This window comes from Suricata suricatta, chromosome 6, assembly GCF_006229205.1.
Source record: "Suricata suricatta isolate VVHF042 chromosome 6, meerkat_22Aug2017_6uvM2_HiC, whole genome shotgun sequence".
NCBI classification, from domain to species: Eukaryota; Metazoa; Chordata; class Mammalia; order Carnivora; family Herpestidae; genus Suricata; species Suricata suricatta.
Window position 1 is genome coordinate 51618905 of NC_043705.1, and position 14789 is coordinate 51633693.

Here is a 14789-nt window from a genome sequence, read left to right on the forward strand (position 1 = left end):
AAAGACTTTTCAAAGTGATTATGCAGACTATAAACTTGTTGAATACAGAGTTGAGGTCTCGTTCCATTTGGTTTCTCTTATGAACAGCCCAGTACAGAGCACACACTAAGCACTTCGTGAAGAGCCAATGGATAAGAAGCTCAAACTAGTTTTCATTCTGACATACTTTCTACTATGGCCAAAAAAAAAAAAAAAAAAAAAAAAAACCTGTCAAAGGAATGGAACCTTGATGGTCTTAAATATGGTTTCTTTCTAGACAGGTAAACATAGGGAATCTAGTTCCTTTCTGCTCCGGGAGCTACCTCTCATTGCAGGATGGCCGTACATACAGGATGTGCAGGTGAAGCCGAGGATGTAGATGGATAGGCAATCATAGAAAGGTCCTGATCACTGTGGCTGCCATGCTTACTTCTCAGGTAAGAACTCCTAACACTTCCTCCAAGACCCTCCACGGGCTGCTCTTTCATCGCATCCCTTCACCTCAACTCACCTTGACAATTTTCCTTTTGTATAGCATCTAGCATTTTCTCCCCTTTGCGAGAGTTGCAAATTCCAGCTGGCTCTCCCTGTTGACACCGGGTCGGCCTTCAAGGCTCAGTTCAGATGTATCCTCTGTGGAGTTGTCCCGCCCACCGAACATGGAAGCTCACTGTCCCAAGGGTCTGGGAAGTGGTGTTGAGCTGCGGACTGTACTCATCAGCCATTGGACAGGATCTCTTACTTTTCTCCTAGTTACCTGTATTTATCTTTCCACCGTGTGGTCACAGGCTTCCTCGGGACAGTGTGCTTAGTGGTCCTCAGACGTTCATAAGGAATGTGGGCTGCTCACCAGGAAGGGACTGACTGAGGCTACTCTTTATGATCCTTGCTCTTGGTGGCTGATTGCATGTCATGCTCTGGCTTCTTGAGAAGAGTTGTTTAGAGAAGAAGGCGGTCTATCCAGAAGGAGGAGGACCTAGGGCAAGCTTGGGGATTCATGTCACCTGTAGCTACTGAAAGGGAAATCGGCTTTCTTTGGACTCTAGTGTTAGTCACAGGGCATACAACAAGCACAAGTACTAACAGCAAGAGCAGCTTCATATGACATCAGTATCCATAAGAAAATTCAAAACTAATTTCCTTCAGAGGGAGATGGCTCCAAGGAGGAGATCTGTTAATCCCATGATATGTATGTTTTCTTTTGATTGCAGTTTTGGTAAAATCCTCATTTTGTCTCTGTTCCGCAAACTGCCACCTTCTCAAACCATACGATTTCTAAAAATATTTTAAGTATAATTTCCAGAAATGTAATATAGTTATCTTTGATAACAAACAAAAATGTGAAAAGAATGCCAAGGGTGTGAAGATCTGCCTTGAACAAAACATTTTTTTCCTATGTATTATGTTGTGCTTTTAAAATTATAATCATTTTTGAGTGGCATAAACTCAGAGCTGCAGTTGGAAAATATATTTTGGAGTTTGGTTTCTTGGCAAATGTTACTTCAAACAAATAAGACTTACAAAAATAATGTTTCTCATTTCTAAAAGGAAAAAAAATTGTGTTGCTACGGAAGCTGTAAATACCAGTTTCTCAGAACAGAAAAGGCATGTAAGTTGTTTGACATCATGTAATTTTGTAGTTGATCGAGAAAAAAAATTCACTTGTAGACTTTTGGAGAACTGGACCAGTTTTTTTGAAGTCCAATACCGTGATTATTAAGAAGTAGAACTAGTTAGCTTGGATGTATTTGATTTAATTGCTTGCCTGTTTCTGGTTTAAAGAAATACACTGGATCTTGTGTGCTTAAGAATTTTAACAGATGCTTTTCCCTCGACTGAGTCAGTAAGTAGTAAGTGCTGCATTAAAATATTGCCTTAGTCACCTGGCAGTGAAGTGGATTTACTTCTCCCGCAAATCGAGAAACCTAACGCTTTCGATGTGGGTAGGGTCGTGAAGCAGGCAGCTTCTGGAAAGTCAGCTTCATTGTCATAGTTCTTAGGAGCGGCTGGTCTGTCTATCTTTCAGAGGGATTCAATGCCGTGAAAATACTGACCTGGCCCTGAGCTCGAGACCTACATGTCATTTAATTCAGTGCAAAGGGCTTTATTACGGGCTTATATAAGCACGGGCTCACAGACTCCACCAACACACTGGATCCACGTGGAGCGAGCCTTTTAATTTATTTTTGAGAGACAGAGACAGCGCGAGCAGGGGAGGGTCAGAGAGAGAGGGAGACACAGAATCCGATGCAGGCTCCAGGCTCTGAGCCAGCTGTCAGCACAGAGCCTCATGCGGGGCTCGAACCCATGAACTGCTAGATCGTGACCTGAGCTGAAGCCAGACGCTCAACTAACTGAGCCACCCAGGTGCCCCTGGGGCTCTCTTTTTAAAACTATTATCACACCAAGGGAAAAATTTAACAAAAATTCCATACTATCAACATATAGGCAGTATTTAAACTTCCAGTTATTATTGTTGTTGTGTGTGTATGTGTGTGCTTTCTAGTTTGATTTTTTTTACTCAAAATCCAAATAAAGACCCCATATTGTAATTGGTGGTGGTGTATTTTAGTGTATTTTTTAATATAAAAGTTTTAATTATGAAAAATTCAAATAGAAAAGTAAAGAAAAAATATGTATATGGCATGCATTTAACAAATGTTAACTTGTTACCATATTTGCTTCAGACATCTCTGCCTTTTTTTAAGAATGTTCCATGTAGCATCCCTCCCCTACTTTTCTTTTTTTTTTCCTATTTAGAGTTAAACAATAGTCTTTAATTGGTGCATATCATTTCTATAGTCTGTTTTTATGTACATGTATGAATAAATAATACATATTTTTATATATTCCATATAAATACATAATGCTAATGTCTTTTGCAACTGTTTCTTTTTCTACTCAATTGCATATTCATACATGTAGTTCAGACAGTTCATTTTAAACTACTGTATACTATTTCTTATAGGAATAAATGCCAGCATATTTGTTACTAATGAACAGTTAGCATGTTCCTGGTTTTTTTTACTCTTACAGGTGATTCTCACTAAATATCCTTTTATGCATTCCCTTTGTGTATAGGAATGAGAGTTTATTTACATGATAACACCTAAGAATGAAGAGGATGGCAATGTCTTTGGTGTTGCTGGGTATTATTTCTCTCTAACGTTATATAATTCAATTCTCAGCATCTATATATGAGATTTCTAGTTTTTGCAGAACTTCCCAACACTCAATGTCATTAGGTTTCTAACTTTTGCCAATATCACGGGTATGAAATGGTAACTCCCATTCTTAGAACTTGTACTTCCCTAATTACTTGTGAGATTTAATGCCGTTTTGTATTTATTTCCCATTTAGGTTTCCTCTTCAGTGAAGTGACTATTTTTAAAGCTGTTTTTTCCTAACAGATTTTGGAATTTCAAATGTTCAGTATGACTTATGCAGGCAAATTAATTGTTTTCAAATGGTTCAGTATGTTTTTAACTTTGAGGAATACTTTTCAGAGAAATCATATTTAGAGTTATATGTAGACACGTTGAGATTGCAAAAGGACATTTGTGAGAGAGCTAAGGTCTTTCAGGATGGAGAAAAATCAGCCATATACGCAGCAGCTACTTAAAATAATGTTGTTTTTGACTATTCTGTTCTATTTTATTGAGTCTTTAACCATCTACCTTCTCCATGTGCTTACTTTTTTCCTTCTCCCACTGTTTTCCTCCGTGGCTTGTGCGCCTCTCAGTCACTGACTAGTGTTAATTTGCACACACTCAACACGTCCAATATCTATCAGCTTCACGTTCCGTCCTGGAAATTTCCCTCCCAGGATCCTTGGTCCTCCTTTTCCAATAAGCACTAGCTGTCCCAGGCCCGCTGTCTAGGTGTCACCCTTCATGCTGTGACAGATCTTGTGTGTTCAGTCTCATTCTTTATCTTTCATGACATATTCCTTTATTTGGCAGATCTTACCTCTAAACATTCCCAAGAAAAGCTATAATAAAGCAAAATTTTTCCAAATAACTAATTTGCAATGTCTTTTCCATGTCACTTATTTTTGCTACTTTTACATTTGGTTTTTGTAATACATCTAGGCTTAGAATTCCAGACCAAACATTATTCTTTGGTGTCTCAGTCGGTACAGTATCCAACTCTTGATTTCAGCTCTGACCCTGATCTTGAGCTCAAGGCCTGCATAGAGCCCTGTGTCAGATTCTGTGCTGAATGAGGAACCTTCTTAAGATTCTTTCTCCCTCTCTCTGCCCATCTCCCTGGCAAACCCTTTCTCTCTCTAAAAAAATTAAATAATTTATTCTCCTTCAGAATTTTGAAGGGTTTGATTCTTCTTAGGGTTTCTATTGAGATGTCTGATGTCATTCTTATTTCTAATTCTTTGTGACCTGCTCTCAATTTTGGAAGCCTTGACAATTCTCTCTTTATCCCTTCTTGGATGAATTGTATGATATGCCTCTGTGTGGTTTTTTTTTTTTTAAACCTTTCTTACTGGTTACTCGAAGCATTTTCTTTGATTCTGGGAAATTTAAAAAAAAAAAAAAAAACGCTTCTCTTCTTATTATCTTAATTGGAACTGTTTCTAGTTAAAAGTTGGACCTCGTGAATCCTCTGATGTTTCTGCAATCCCCCTGCCCCCTTTTTGCTTCATTTCTTAATGTTTTTGTTCTACTTTCTGGAAGATTTTTTTGCCCTTAACCTCTTACTAGTCCATTGATTTTTTTTTTTTTAATTCAGCTAACATTTTTAATTTCAAGAGATTTTCTTTGTTCTTTTAGAGTTGACATTTTATGGAATCTCGTTTTGTAGTTGAATGTCTTTTAAATATTTCTTTGAAGGTATTCATTGGAGCTTTTCTTCAGCTTCCTGTCTTCTTGAGTTCTTTTTTTTAAGTTAGGCTTGTGCCTGTATTTGGATCAGGCTCTCCCTTTCATATTCCGTAGGATACCTGTCATTTTATATTGGAGTGAGAATTGAATGTTTGACTCAAGGTAAATTAGTGTTAGTGGCTTAAAGAGAAAAAGCCTATAATGCAATTCTATCTTGACTACATCTATTTGATTCTGCTGACAAGGCAAGGATTAGGCTAAATGAAAATTTAAGGTATTTTCAATATATAAGAATTTGAAACTAGTGATTATCAGGACTTTAATTGGAGTAGATAAATTTTTTGAATCAGGATTCACTAATTCCTTTGGCAATACATATTTATACCTACTATTATCATAAGCTGAAATCTACTTTGATATTGTTAGACCAAATGTATTACCATCAGTTTCTTGAATGGTACATTTTAGTTTTTAGTAAACTCAAAAGGCTGAAGAATAGGAATCCAAATTCCAAGAGAAGCTTATCAATTCATTGCCATCAACAAATACACTCAGGGTATAAAAGATCTTTTCTGAATTATAGTTCACTTAGGAGATATTAAATTTTCTAGGCAAAAGCAAAGGACCATATTTGAATCTGTATCATTTCTTATATGTGGCTATAAACTCAGATAAACCTCATTTATTTTATGAAACAGATTCATACAAATTGCGTATCTTTCTAAATAGATAGAAGCCCATACACACTTGCCAATGACTTGTCATAGAATTGCATTAAAATGGATCTAAACACACATTTGGCATCCAGAGGAGGCCCCTAATTTATGGCCACAGTGTTCCATTTACATCACATGTATAGAAGCTACATTGCTGGAATAATAGAGGACCCTTCATAATTTTATAGTCCACATATATGTAAGGCTATGCACTTTGAAAAATAGACCATGGGACATTTTAAGTGTATACAAGAGTAGAATTGTTTAACGAATCCTCGGCTTCAATGCTGACCAACATGCAAGGCAGTCCTGGTCCACCGGTGCTCTTTGCTCTCTCTCGCATTGGGTTATCTTAAATCCAGGATCTCCTATGATTTCATCTCAAAATACTTGAATGTCTTTATTTAAAAGGCAAGAGGTGTTTTTTTTTAACATCACCACAATATCTTTATTACATCTAAAATTTTTAAATTTGTACTTGAAATCATACTGTCAGTACTTGAATTTCTCTGTCTTAATTTTTCCCCTTGGTTCGTTGGATCCAAATAATTCCACATATTGTATTTAGTTTGTATATCTCTTAAATCTCTTTTAATCTAAATTTCCCCTGCCCTTTTTTTTAAAAAGGCTTATAATTTTTTGAGAAGACAATGTTCGTTTTTTGAAAAGATAATTTATTTCCTGAAAATTATCATTTTTAAAAATGTCCTACATTCTGAATTTTGCTGCTTGTCTTCCTGTAGTGTTATTTAACGTATTATTCTTCCCCTGTATTTCCTATAAACTGGATAGTTGGAATGGGTGTTTGATGTTTGACTAGATGGAGGGTTTTTTTCACTTGAAGAATCTTCCTAGATCATATTGTATATTTCCTATATTGTCCATGTTATGTTTCCTGTTACATCCTATTACAAGGTTGACCATGTCTGTTTAACTTTTTATAATACTATATTGAATCTGTGGGTTCAAATATTGTCAGTTTGATCCATTTACTACCAAGCTTTCCAACTCCTTTTCTCCTAATAACTTGAGGAACCATTGACAGTAATTGCCTGCGTCCACCAGAGGCATTATGTATAGGGTTAAGAGTTTCTGAATTTGGAAAACTTCACTTATTTTCAACTTCCTGCCCCTGATCTATTCTCACATCTTGGTCATCTATTGTTTCTTTCTTAGTGTATAATAGATTTATCTTTTTCTACTGTACTGGGTCCCCGAATACGTTACATGGTGCATGCCAAGCACACTGTGAGAAAAACCTCCCTGCGTTTGGAGGATGCATCGTTAGAGATTATAATGCAGGTGTGCCTATTAAAGGTCTGAGGAATCTGAAGCTTGATTTACCCAGGGTTTCATTAGCTTACTTGACCACTGTATTCTTTTATCATTAATACCTATTAGTATCTTGTTTAGAGAAACACTTTGAAACACATCCTAAAGAAGAGAGGAAGGCAGAGGCCCTTACCCCATCCTCCCTCCCATAAGGCTTGCTAATGTTAAGGTCGTCATGCATGAGTCCTTAACATTGGCACCGTATGGGAGGAAAGGAGAGCAAGAGCAAATCAAAGTTCCTCTAACAGACTTGGTGTGTCATACTGTGTCTTGCATTAATCTCATTGTATCGATTGCTTCATTTGTTTTGCTTCTTGTCAATTACCTACGTAACTCACAGGTGATTCAAATATGTTAATTACTGATAAGAACATAAAGTCCAGCTGTAACAGAATTTTTAAAATTATAACAGTTTGCTTTCATATGTTACAAATTTCTTTATGCACACTGTTGCTTGTGCATACACCCCCCACCCCCCTCCCCCGGCACACATCTGTTATTTTAGTTCAGGTGCACTACTGTAGATGAGGAGTAGTAAAGGAATCAATACTAATGGAGATCGTTGGTTTCAGATACCAATGCTAGGTTTGTTTCCATGCCAGAGGCTCACATCCTGTTTGTGGCTCACTATGAAAAATGGAGTTGAGCAAAATTAGGGCCATAGACCAATTTTCCTTTGCTCTGAAGATACCTCAAGTTCTGTACAATAAATGTTTTCCATTAGAAGAAAAATGCTGTGCATTAATGCTCCTGAGAAAAAATAATGATTGCTAGTAATGCCATCAGGAAACGATTTTTTAAATGTTTCACAGTATAAGCATGAATCAGTCATTAATAGGGAATCCATTTATTTTGCAGACTTGGACATTAATCAAAAAAATTTTTGAGGTGGAGTTAATGCTAGGAAAGTGTGAATTTTGATTTTAGGAACATGCACAAGGGATGTAGTAATAAGCACAAGTCAGAACACTTCGTTAAAATAAACAATAGAGCCAAGACCCAGAAGACATGAGCTCTGTTTTGTGAGTTTTGTTTGGGAGAATGGAACGGGATGATACACAGAGGGCTGAGCAAGGCATCCTCAAGGATCCCGACAGGAGACTCAAGGTGCTTTTTTGTAGCAGTGGGCTGCTGGGTGCCTGGCCATTGGCCATATGTTGAGTTAAATTCTAGACGTCCACAGTGATATTTATGATGAAAGTTATACTGGTGCTTTTACATTTAAGGCTTTAAAATTATCATAATTTACAATGCTTTTCTGTTTAGAAAATCCAGAAAAGGCAAATATTATACTAATTATTTAAACATGATAGACCATGCTTGCTGACGTGTCACAAGCTCTTTGTTCACAACAGGTTACTCTTAAGTTTGCTGTTCTTTGAAGGGAAGGTTAAGTGCAGGTTCTGACTGTGAACTTCAGCTTCTCAATAGGTGGCTTTCCAAATACTGTGGGTTTGAGGACTCTATGGTGGGCTCAGTCAGATAGGTATTGTTGAGAAGAATGAAGGTAGAGGTGTGGGGCGTAGGCCTGGAAATTACCTGTTTAAAAAAAAAGTTTTTTAATGTTTATTTTTGAGAGGGGCAGAGCAAGAGGGAGACACAGAATCTGAAACAGGCTCCGAGCTTTGAGCTGTTGGCACAGAGCCCGACCCGGGGCTTGAACCCACAAACTGCGAGATCATGACCTGAGCCAAAGTCAGACACTTAACCAACTGAGCCAACCAGGCACCCCAGGCCTGGAAATTACCTTAAAACATCATCTTAGATGCAGCTTAAGGTAGTAAATTTGCATTTCTTGAGCACAAAGCAGTTTAAAAAATGCATTCATTTGTTGCTCCCTCAGAATATTATTTGGTGAATCACCAATTTTGGAGTCAAAATCCAAATGTATAAATTCTCATACAGTAGAAGTTCAAGAGGCCAGGAAGGTGATTTTAGTCACATTTTTCATGAAAGCCCAAAGAAGAGAGATGACTTGCCCAAGGTTACATTTTACCTTGTGGTTTACAGACTGCATTCACCTCTCAGCTTAGGAGGTGCTGCGTTCATTTTTAATATGGCACATGGTTGCATGGTACACCTTGAGTTTATGGAAAAGAACCAATTATCTCTTTGACTCAAAAGAATGATGATGGTGAGCCGACGGAGGGAAGGCTGATTTAGCATCCTGCTAGTGTTGACTTTTCAGGAGCTGATTTCTATAGCTGTAAATCATCCTACACCCCAGATTCTCTTCCCTGGTTGTCCAAAATTACAACAGCAGGTGAGAAGTGTGAAAATGATAAATGTAAATGTCAACCAACAGGTTGCAACTAAAGGCTAAAAGTAGGGAGGTTTAGGCAACCATCTGTGGCTATCAGTGCGTGGTGCAGTGCATGTCCCTTGGTAACTTGGGTGCGTTTTGCCCCCCACTCCAAAATGTGGGTACTTAGAATTTTTTGAAACTTTATTAGCAGACTGACTTAGACCCCACAGTGGACCTAAGGAAACTTTTTTGTTTTTGTTTTTTTTTAATGTTTTATTTATTTTTGAGAGAGAGAAAGACAGCATGAGCAGCGCAGGGTCAGAGAGAGAGGGAGACAGAATCTGAAGCAGGCTCCAGGCTCTGAGCTAGCTGTTAGCACAGAGTCCAACGCGGGGCTCGAACTCATGAACCATGAGATCATGACCTGAGCCGAAGCTGGATGCTCAACCAACTGAGCCACCCAGGTGCCCCAGGAGACTTCTTATTAAGGAAGAAGTTATAGGGTGTGAAAATTTTTTTATTAAGTAGGAAAAATCGTGCACCAAGATTTTACTGCTCTACTTTGTTTAGCTAGGCTATGGGGTTCCTATATATTTTCAGCTTTTCTTTATTTTAAGGTTAATAATGTTGATCCTCTTTAGTTTCGAGAAGTGTAGTAAAGATCAAATTGTATTTTTTATGTCAAGGACAGGGAAAGTTGTATTGAGACACTGATGGAAAGGTTTTCTATAGTCTGAAGTCTTGTTTCATTATAATAGTGTTTGCTTTTTAGTTGACCAAATTAGGATTCTATTAAATTAATATTTCTTCTTAAAAAAGCCAGGCATCCTATTTTTATGTTCAGCAGTTTATAGGGATTTTGATCACAGGCTGGATGAGTTTTCTTCCTCAAGAATTCTGCTTTCTGGACCAGTGAGGTTTGATTTTAACAAATGCTTTTTCAGTTTAAGATTCCACATAATGATCCTGTTCTCTAGGGTAGAAAGTGTGGAAAAAGGTGGCTGACCATGAGAAGTAAACAGTTGCTGTGCTGGAGTTCTCTCAGGGTCGAAATGGAATAATAAAATCAGAAATCATGGACCGGTTTCTAATTTCAAAGATAGGGTGTCTGACTTGCCTAAATAGTTCAGCTGGAAACCAAGGAGAAACATGGAGAAGGAAATTGAGTTCACCTTCAGGTGCCACACATCCACAATAACCTCCATTAATACATCTGGGATTCCAACATGGGCCTGTCACGTTAGGGTCCAGCAAGCTATTTCTCACCTAGAGATGTTCTTCTGTGTTTTTATTCTTATCTGAAAAAATTCTCATTAAACTTGCAGACTCCCTTACACACACACACACACACACACACACACACCAATTAAAAACTAACCGCCCCCCCCCCCATTTATTCTTGAATCTCTGTCTTCCTGAACTAGAACCTAGAGTTTGACATAAAAGAAATTCTGATACACGTTTGGTTCTTTGGCTCTTGAACAAGCCTTTTCTTGAAACCCATTAAGAGGTCTTCCCAGATGCCTAGACTCACTCCCAGTATTTTGGATTTTTTGCTACATGTCTCACACCCCCAGAGGAAGGAAACTTACATGGATTAAGGGCTTCCATTGTGCCTGGTATTATCACATTTGTCAGCAATCACCTCCCAAACCACCTCATTCAATGGATGGTTGTTTCCTCTCCATGTGGTATGTTGTGTACCCTGGCTGGACCTTCTGTTGGCTAGGACACGGCACTATAGTGGCTTACGTGAACTTTCTTTAATACCATTCTGCTAGATGGAAGTTGTGAGGTGTGGGCGTATGTGTGTTAGGTTGTGTAATGCTAAACATAAGGAGTCTAACTGAGAATAGTTGTTTTTAGAGGTTAAATGGCTGGGGAAAGGAGTTGAAAGCCTGAACGTGTGTTGTGATCACAGACAAGCATTCTTGGTATACAAATGTGATAAAATAGCAGAGAGCATTCTGGGTTGATCTGTGTTGCCCTAATAGAGAAATCATTGCAGGGGTGGGGTGGTTTGTGGTGTTTACCTGATTAAATGAGGGAGGTTCCCAATTTTATAATAGTCATTGTATCAGTTTTTCAGAGCTTGGAATGTCTTTCTTGTTCTTAATTTCTTTTTTGCTAAGTGATTCTTCGAAATGTGGTACTTTGGGAGGATAAGTACTAAACATTCGAAGTTTCTCAGTGTAGCAAGGATGAGCAAACCATTTCCATTATCATAAGAAATGGGAATCCTGAAACTCGATCGGATCAGCAAGTGGCAACCTTCCTCTGAGTTCAAATCTAGATTAGTTCTTAATTGCGTGATGTTGGGCAAGGAATTTCAGTACCCTGAGCTTCTGTTTCCCAAACTGTAAATTGTGGGTTACAACATTTTGAGGCTTAAGGACTGATGACTGTGGTAGTAGATCTGGAAAAGGTCTTGTGCCCAGAAGGCATGCTTTGCGCTTGGGTGATTAGAAGCATCTTCACTAGTTATATATTCAGCAGTTAGTGAGTTCGAGTATTTGAGGTACAGGATTTGGAACCAGGGTTACTAATATCAACTCACCCAAATGTAAGTGAATTTTCTTCTTTCTGCCCCACTGGCATCTAGAGTCCGGGCAGGCCTTAGCTTTCAATAGAGCACAGATTTACTTCTTCTTAGCGTCCCCCCTTCCCCGGGGTCCCCCTCGGCTTCGCAGGCGCAGGTCAGCTTCCCCAGATGACTTGTGTTTCTTCTCTGGGGCTCCAGCTACCTCTCTTCCAGTGGGCCTGCCTCTTCTTGGAAGAAGTGATAAACAGAGACGTAGCCAAGTGTGCCACATCCCTGAAAATGGGACAGTGTGAGGACATTTGACTCTTCCTGCAGGGCCTCACTTGCTGCCTTCTCTACCAGCTACAGCTCCTTGACAGGAGGGCAGAAGTCACAAGCACTTCTGTCATTAGAATGCTACCAGTTATATGTACCCGTCTAAATAATAGAGTCTTTGAGTAAAATGCGGCAATGTTTATTTATGATATTTTTCATTTATTTATAATGACCTCTCGTTGGTGACTGAAGAAGGAGCTGGTGGGCTTCAAGCCTATATGTCTTTCTCACCTGGGATTCCATCCCTACTCCACCTCTTGCTCTGACCGAGGCCAGTTACTTGTAATCTTGCAATGTAAGTAAGTGAGCCTTAGGAAGGGTGGACCATAGAACAAGGGAAGAGAAGATGGTTTGTGGCAAGAGCCTTTCTTTTTTTTTCAAATAGGAACCCCTCTTCATCTTCCCTTAAACCATATATTAGAGGGTTTTTACCAGAAAAAGGGAAAATAGACTATGCCCTGCTGTTGCTAGGTAACCAGAAAAAAGAACCCAGCTGTACTTGATACGGGAACAGTTTTCTCTAGGAGCCTGACTACTCTTGCTAAGTGGTGTGCATAGTGTTAATTAGATTTGCATAATGGTAGGGCTGAAGGGTCCCATCCTTCAGCTCCTTTGGCCGCACCCCTTGCCCACATCTATTAAATCCCAGCTGTATTAGTTGAGGCTTGAGGTCAGTTCTTGACTTTGAGATATTCTGAGGGGAGAAGCTGTGCAGATGCAAATAGAGTTCATTGCACATAGCTAGAGTATATACTGTATGTCTAAGACCTTGAGCCTGTTTTTTTAATGAAATTTTTTAATGTTTATTTTTGAGAGAGAAAGTGTGAATGGGGGTGGGGCAGAGAGGGAGATACAGAATCGGAAGCAGGCTCCAGGCTCTGAGCTGTCTGCACAGAGCCCAATGCGGGTCTCAAACTCAGGAATTGCAAGATCATGACCTGAGCTGAAGTCAGACACTTAACTGACTGAGCCACCCAGGTGCCCCTTGAACTGTTTTTAAAAATAAATGGGCATCCTTGTTTCGCAGTATCAGTGTTTCATCTGTCCACAAATGGTGACACGTCTTTATTCCTTTGACACTCCCTTAGGATTATTTTGTCAAGGTTACCTTTAGCCATAGGAGACATTTGAATACACAACCAACCCCATCTTGAGGATCCATTGATTAAATCATTTGATTTCTTTGCATTTTGTTTCTTTCTCCTTTGTCTCCGCAGTTCCTCTGTGGCCGACTTAAATGGGCACTGCACTTCTCAGGCTTAGGAAGCTCTGGGTTATAGTGTCACCGGCCTTGTAGGCCTCAAGCAGATCCTCCTGACCTGTGCCGTCTGTCTGTTACAGATTTGGACCTTTCTCAGACTGAGTTTCCACTCTCCCGTGACTCACATCCACACGGCTCTCAGCTGCAGACATGTATGGGAGAAGCAAAGCTAAATCTCCAGACACTGACCAGACAGGACGGGGAGACTGGAAATGGCGCTGAAGAAAACATTGTTTACCTCTAATTACGTTGTCATCATTTTTCCAAACAAAACACAACACTGGCATTTGGTGGAGATTTTTTTTTTCATTTCCTGATATTCATGTGAATGTGTCTAAATTGCTTTAAGAGTAATAATATTTCATGCAAGTTCAGTTTTGGGGCATGAACCCAATTAAATTATTGAAAGCGGTTCTGTTTGTATCGTTGTTCACTTATCACACCCAATTTCAGGTTTCTGGAGGAGAAATTAACTTGAATAAGCAGAAATATTTGCAAAGTTGTTAGGACTCGAGTAAAATCCCATGTTACATTTTCTGCTGGATCATCTGGTTTTCAAAATGCCTTTTTTAGGATCTAGAAGAAGCAATGTGGATGGGAAGAGTGATATTCATGACGGGCAAACTCTCACAGCCACAGGTGACTATGGAGAGTGGCCTCAATGCCCCCAAAGGCAGAGGAGGAAGGGGGGAAGTCCCCAGGCTAGGATTTGCATGCTAATTTCTCTCTGGGGGGTCCCAGGGGCGGGTCCTGCTGGTGATCTCTTACAGTCATCATGTGACCAACACATCCTGTCTGGGGACTCGCTCCAATGGGGCCACCACTCTGCTGTGGACACAATCTGGACTCTCAGGGCCGGGCCACCTGCTTTGCAGACTCACTTCCTTGACCGAAATGCTGGTTGTTTCCCACGCCACGGTTCAGCCTTATCCTTCAACACAGCCCTGAGGCAGAGCCCTAGCCAGCCACTTTTGATGTAGATAGGGAAGCTCAAGTAGTGCCCTGCTTCTCCGGATTGGCCCTGTGTCTCCAGGCTCTGGGAACAAGAACAATTACCACCCCATAGAAGGACCTCTGCCCTGCAGTGCTTCCGGGACAGAAACTCTCTGGGCAGACCTTGCTGCCTGTCTGTGCTTTTCCACGGAGGGACATAGCACATCCTGCCTTCAGAGTAATATGGGTCTCTCTGTAAGAAACTAAACCAGAAAATGTTTCCAGCCTGTTCTTCAGACATATTTGTATCTGTTTTTGCTCAGAGTCAAAAAAATATCTTTCATCTCACTATTTTACTTTGGAATTTTAATATTGTGTACGACATTAGTAAAATAGATGTTTCACACACCAACACTCTCTCCCTTTACTAAAAGTGAAAATCAAGGAGTACTAAATTCATCCAAATTGCAAGACTTAGGAGGAGGGAGCTGTCATAGGAAAGGAAAAAATTGGGGAGGCACCTGGGTGGCTCAGTCGGTTAAGCCTCTGGCTCTTGATTTCGGCTCAGGTTATGATCTCACAGTTTATGAGTTTGAACCCCTCGTTGGGCTCTGTGCTGACAGTGTGG

At 39.7% G+C, this 14789-nt stretch overlaps 1 protein-coding gene across 1 annotated transcript in view; it reads left to right on the plus strand.

Moving 5' to 3' along the window:
* Positions 1-14509, plus strand: part of ARHGEF28 (Rho guanine nucleotide exchange factor 28) — a 237089-nt gene extending 222580 nt beyond the window's left edge. Inside the window, exon 35 of the mRNA XM_029942435.1 lies at positions 13309-14509. Coding sequence (XP_029798295.1) covers positions 13309-13472 — 164 coding nt within the window. The 3' untranslated portion in view covers positions 13473-14509. The remainder of the gene's footprint in view (positions 1-13308) is intronic.
* The last annotated feature ends 280 nt before the right edge of the window (positions 14510-14789 follow it).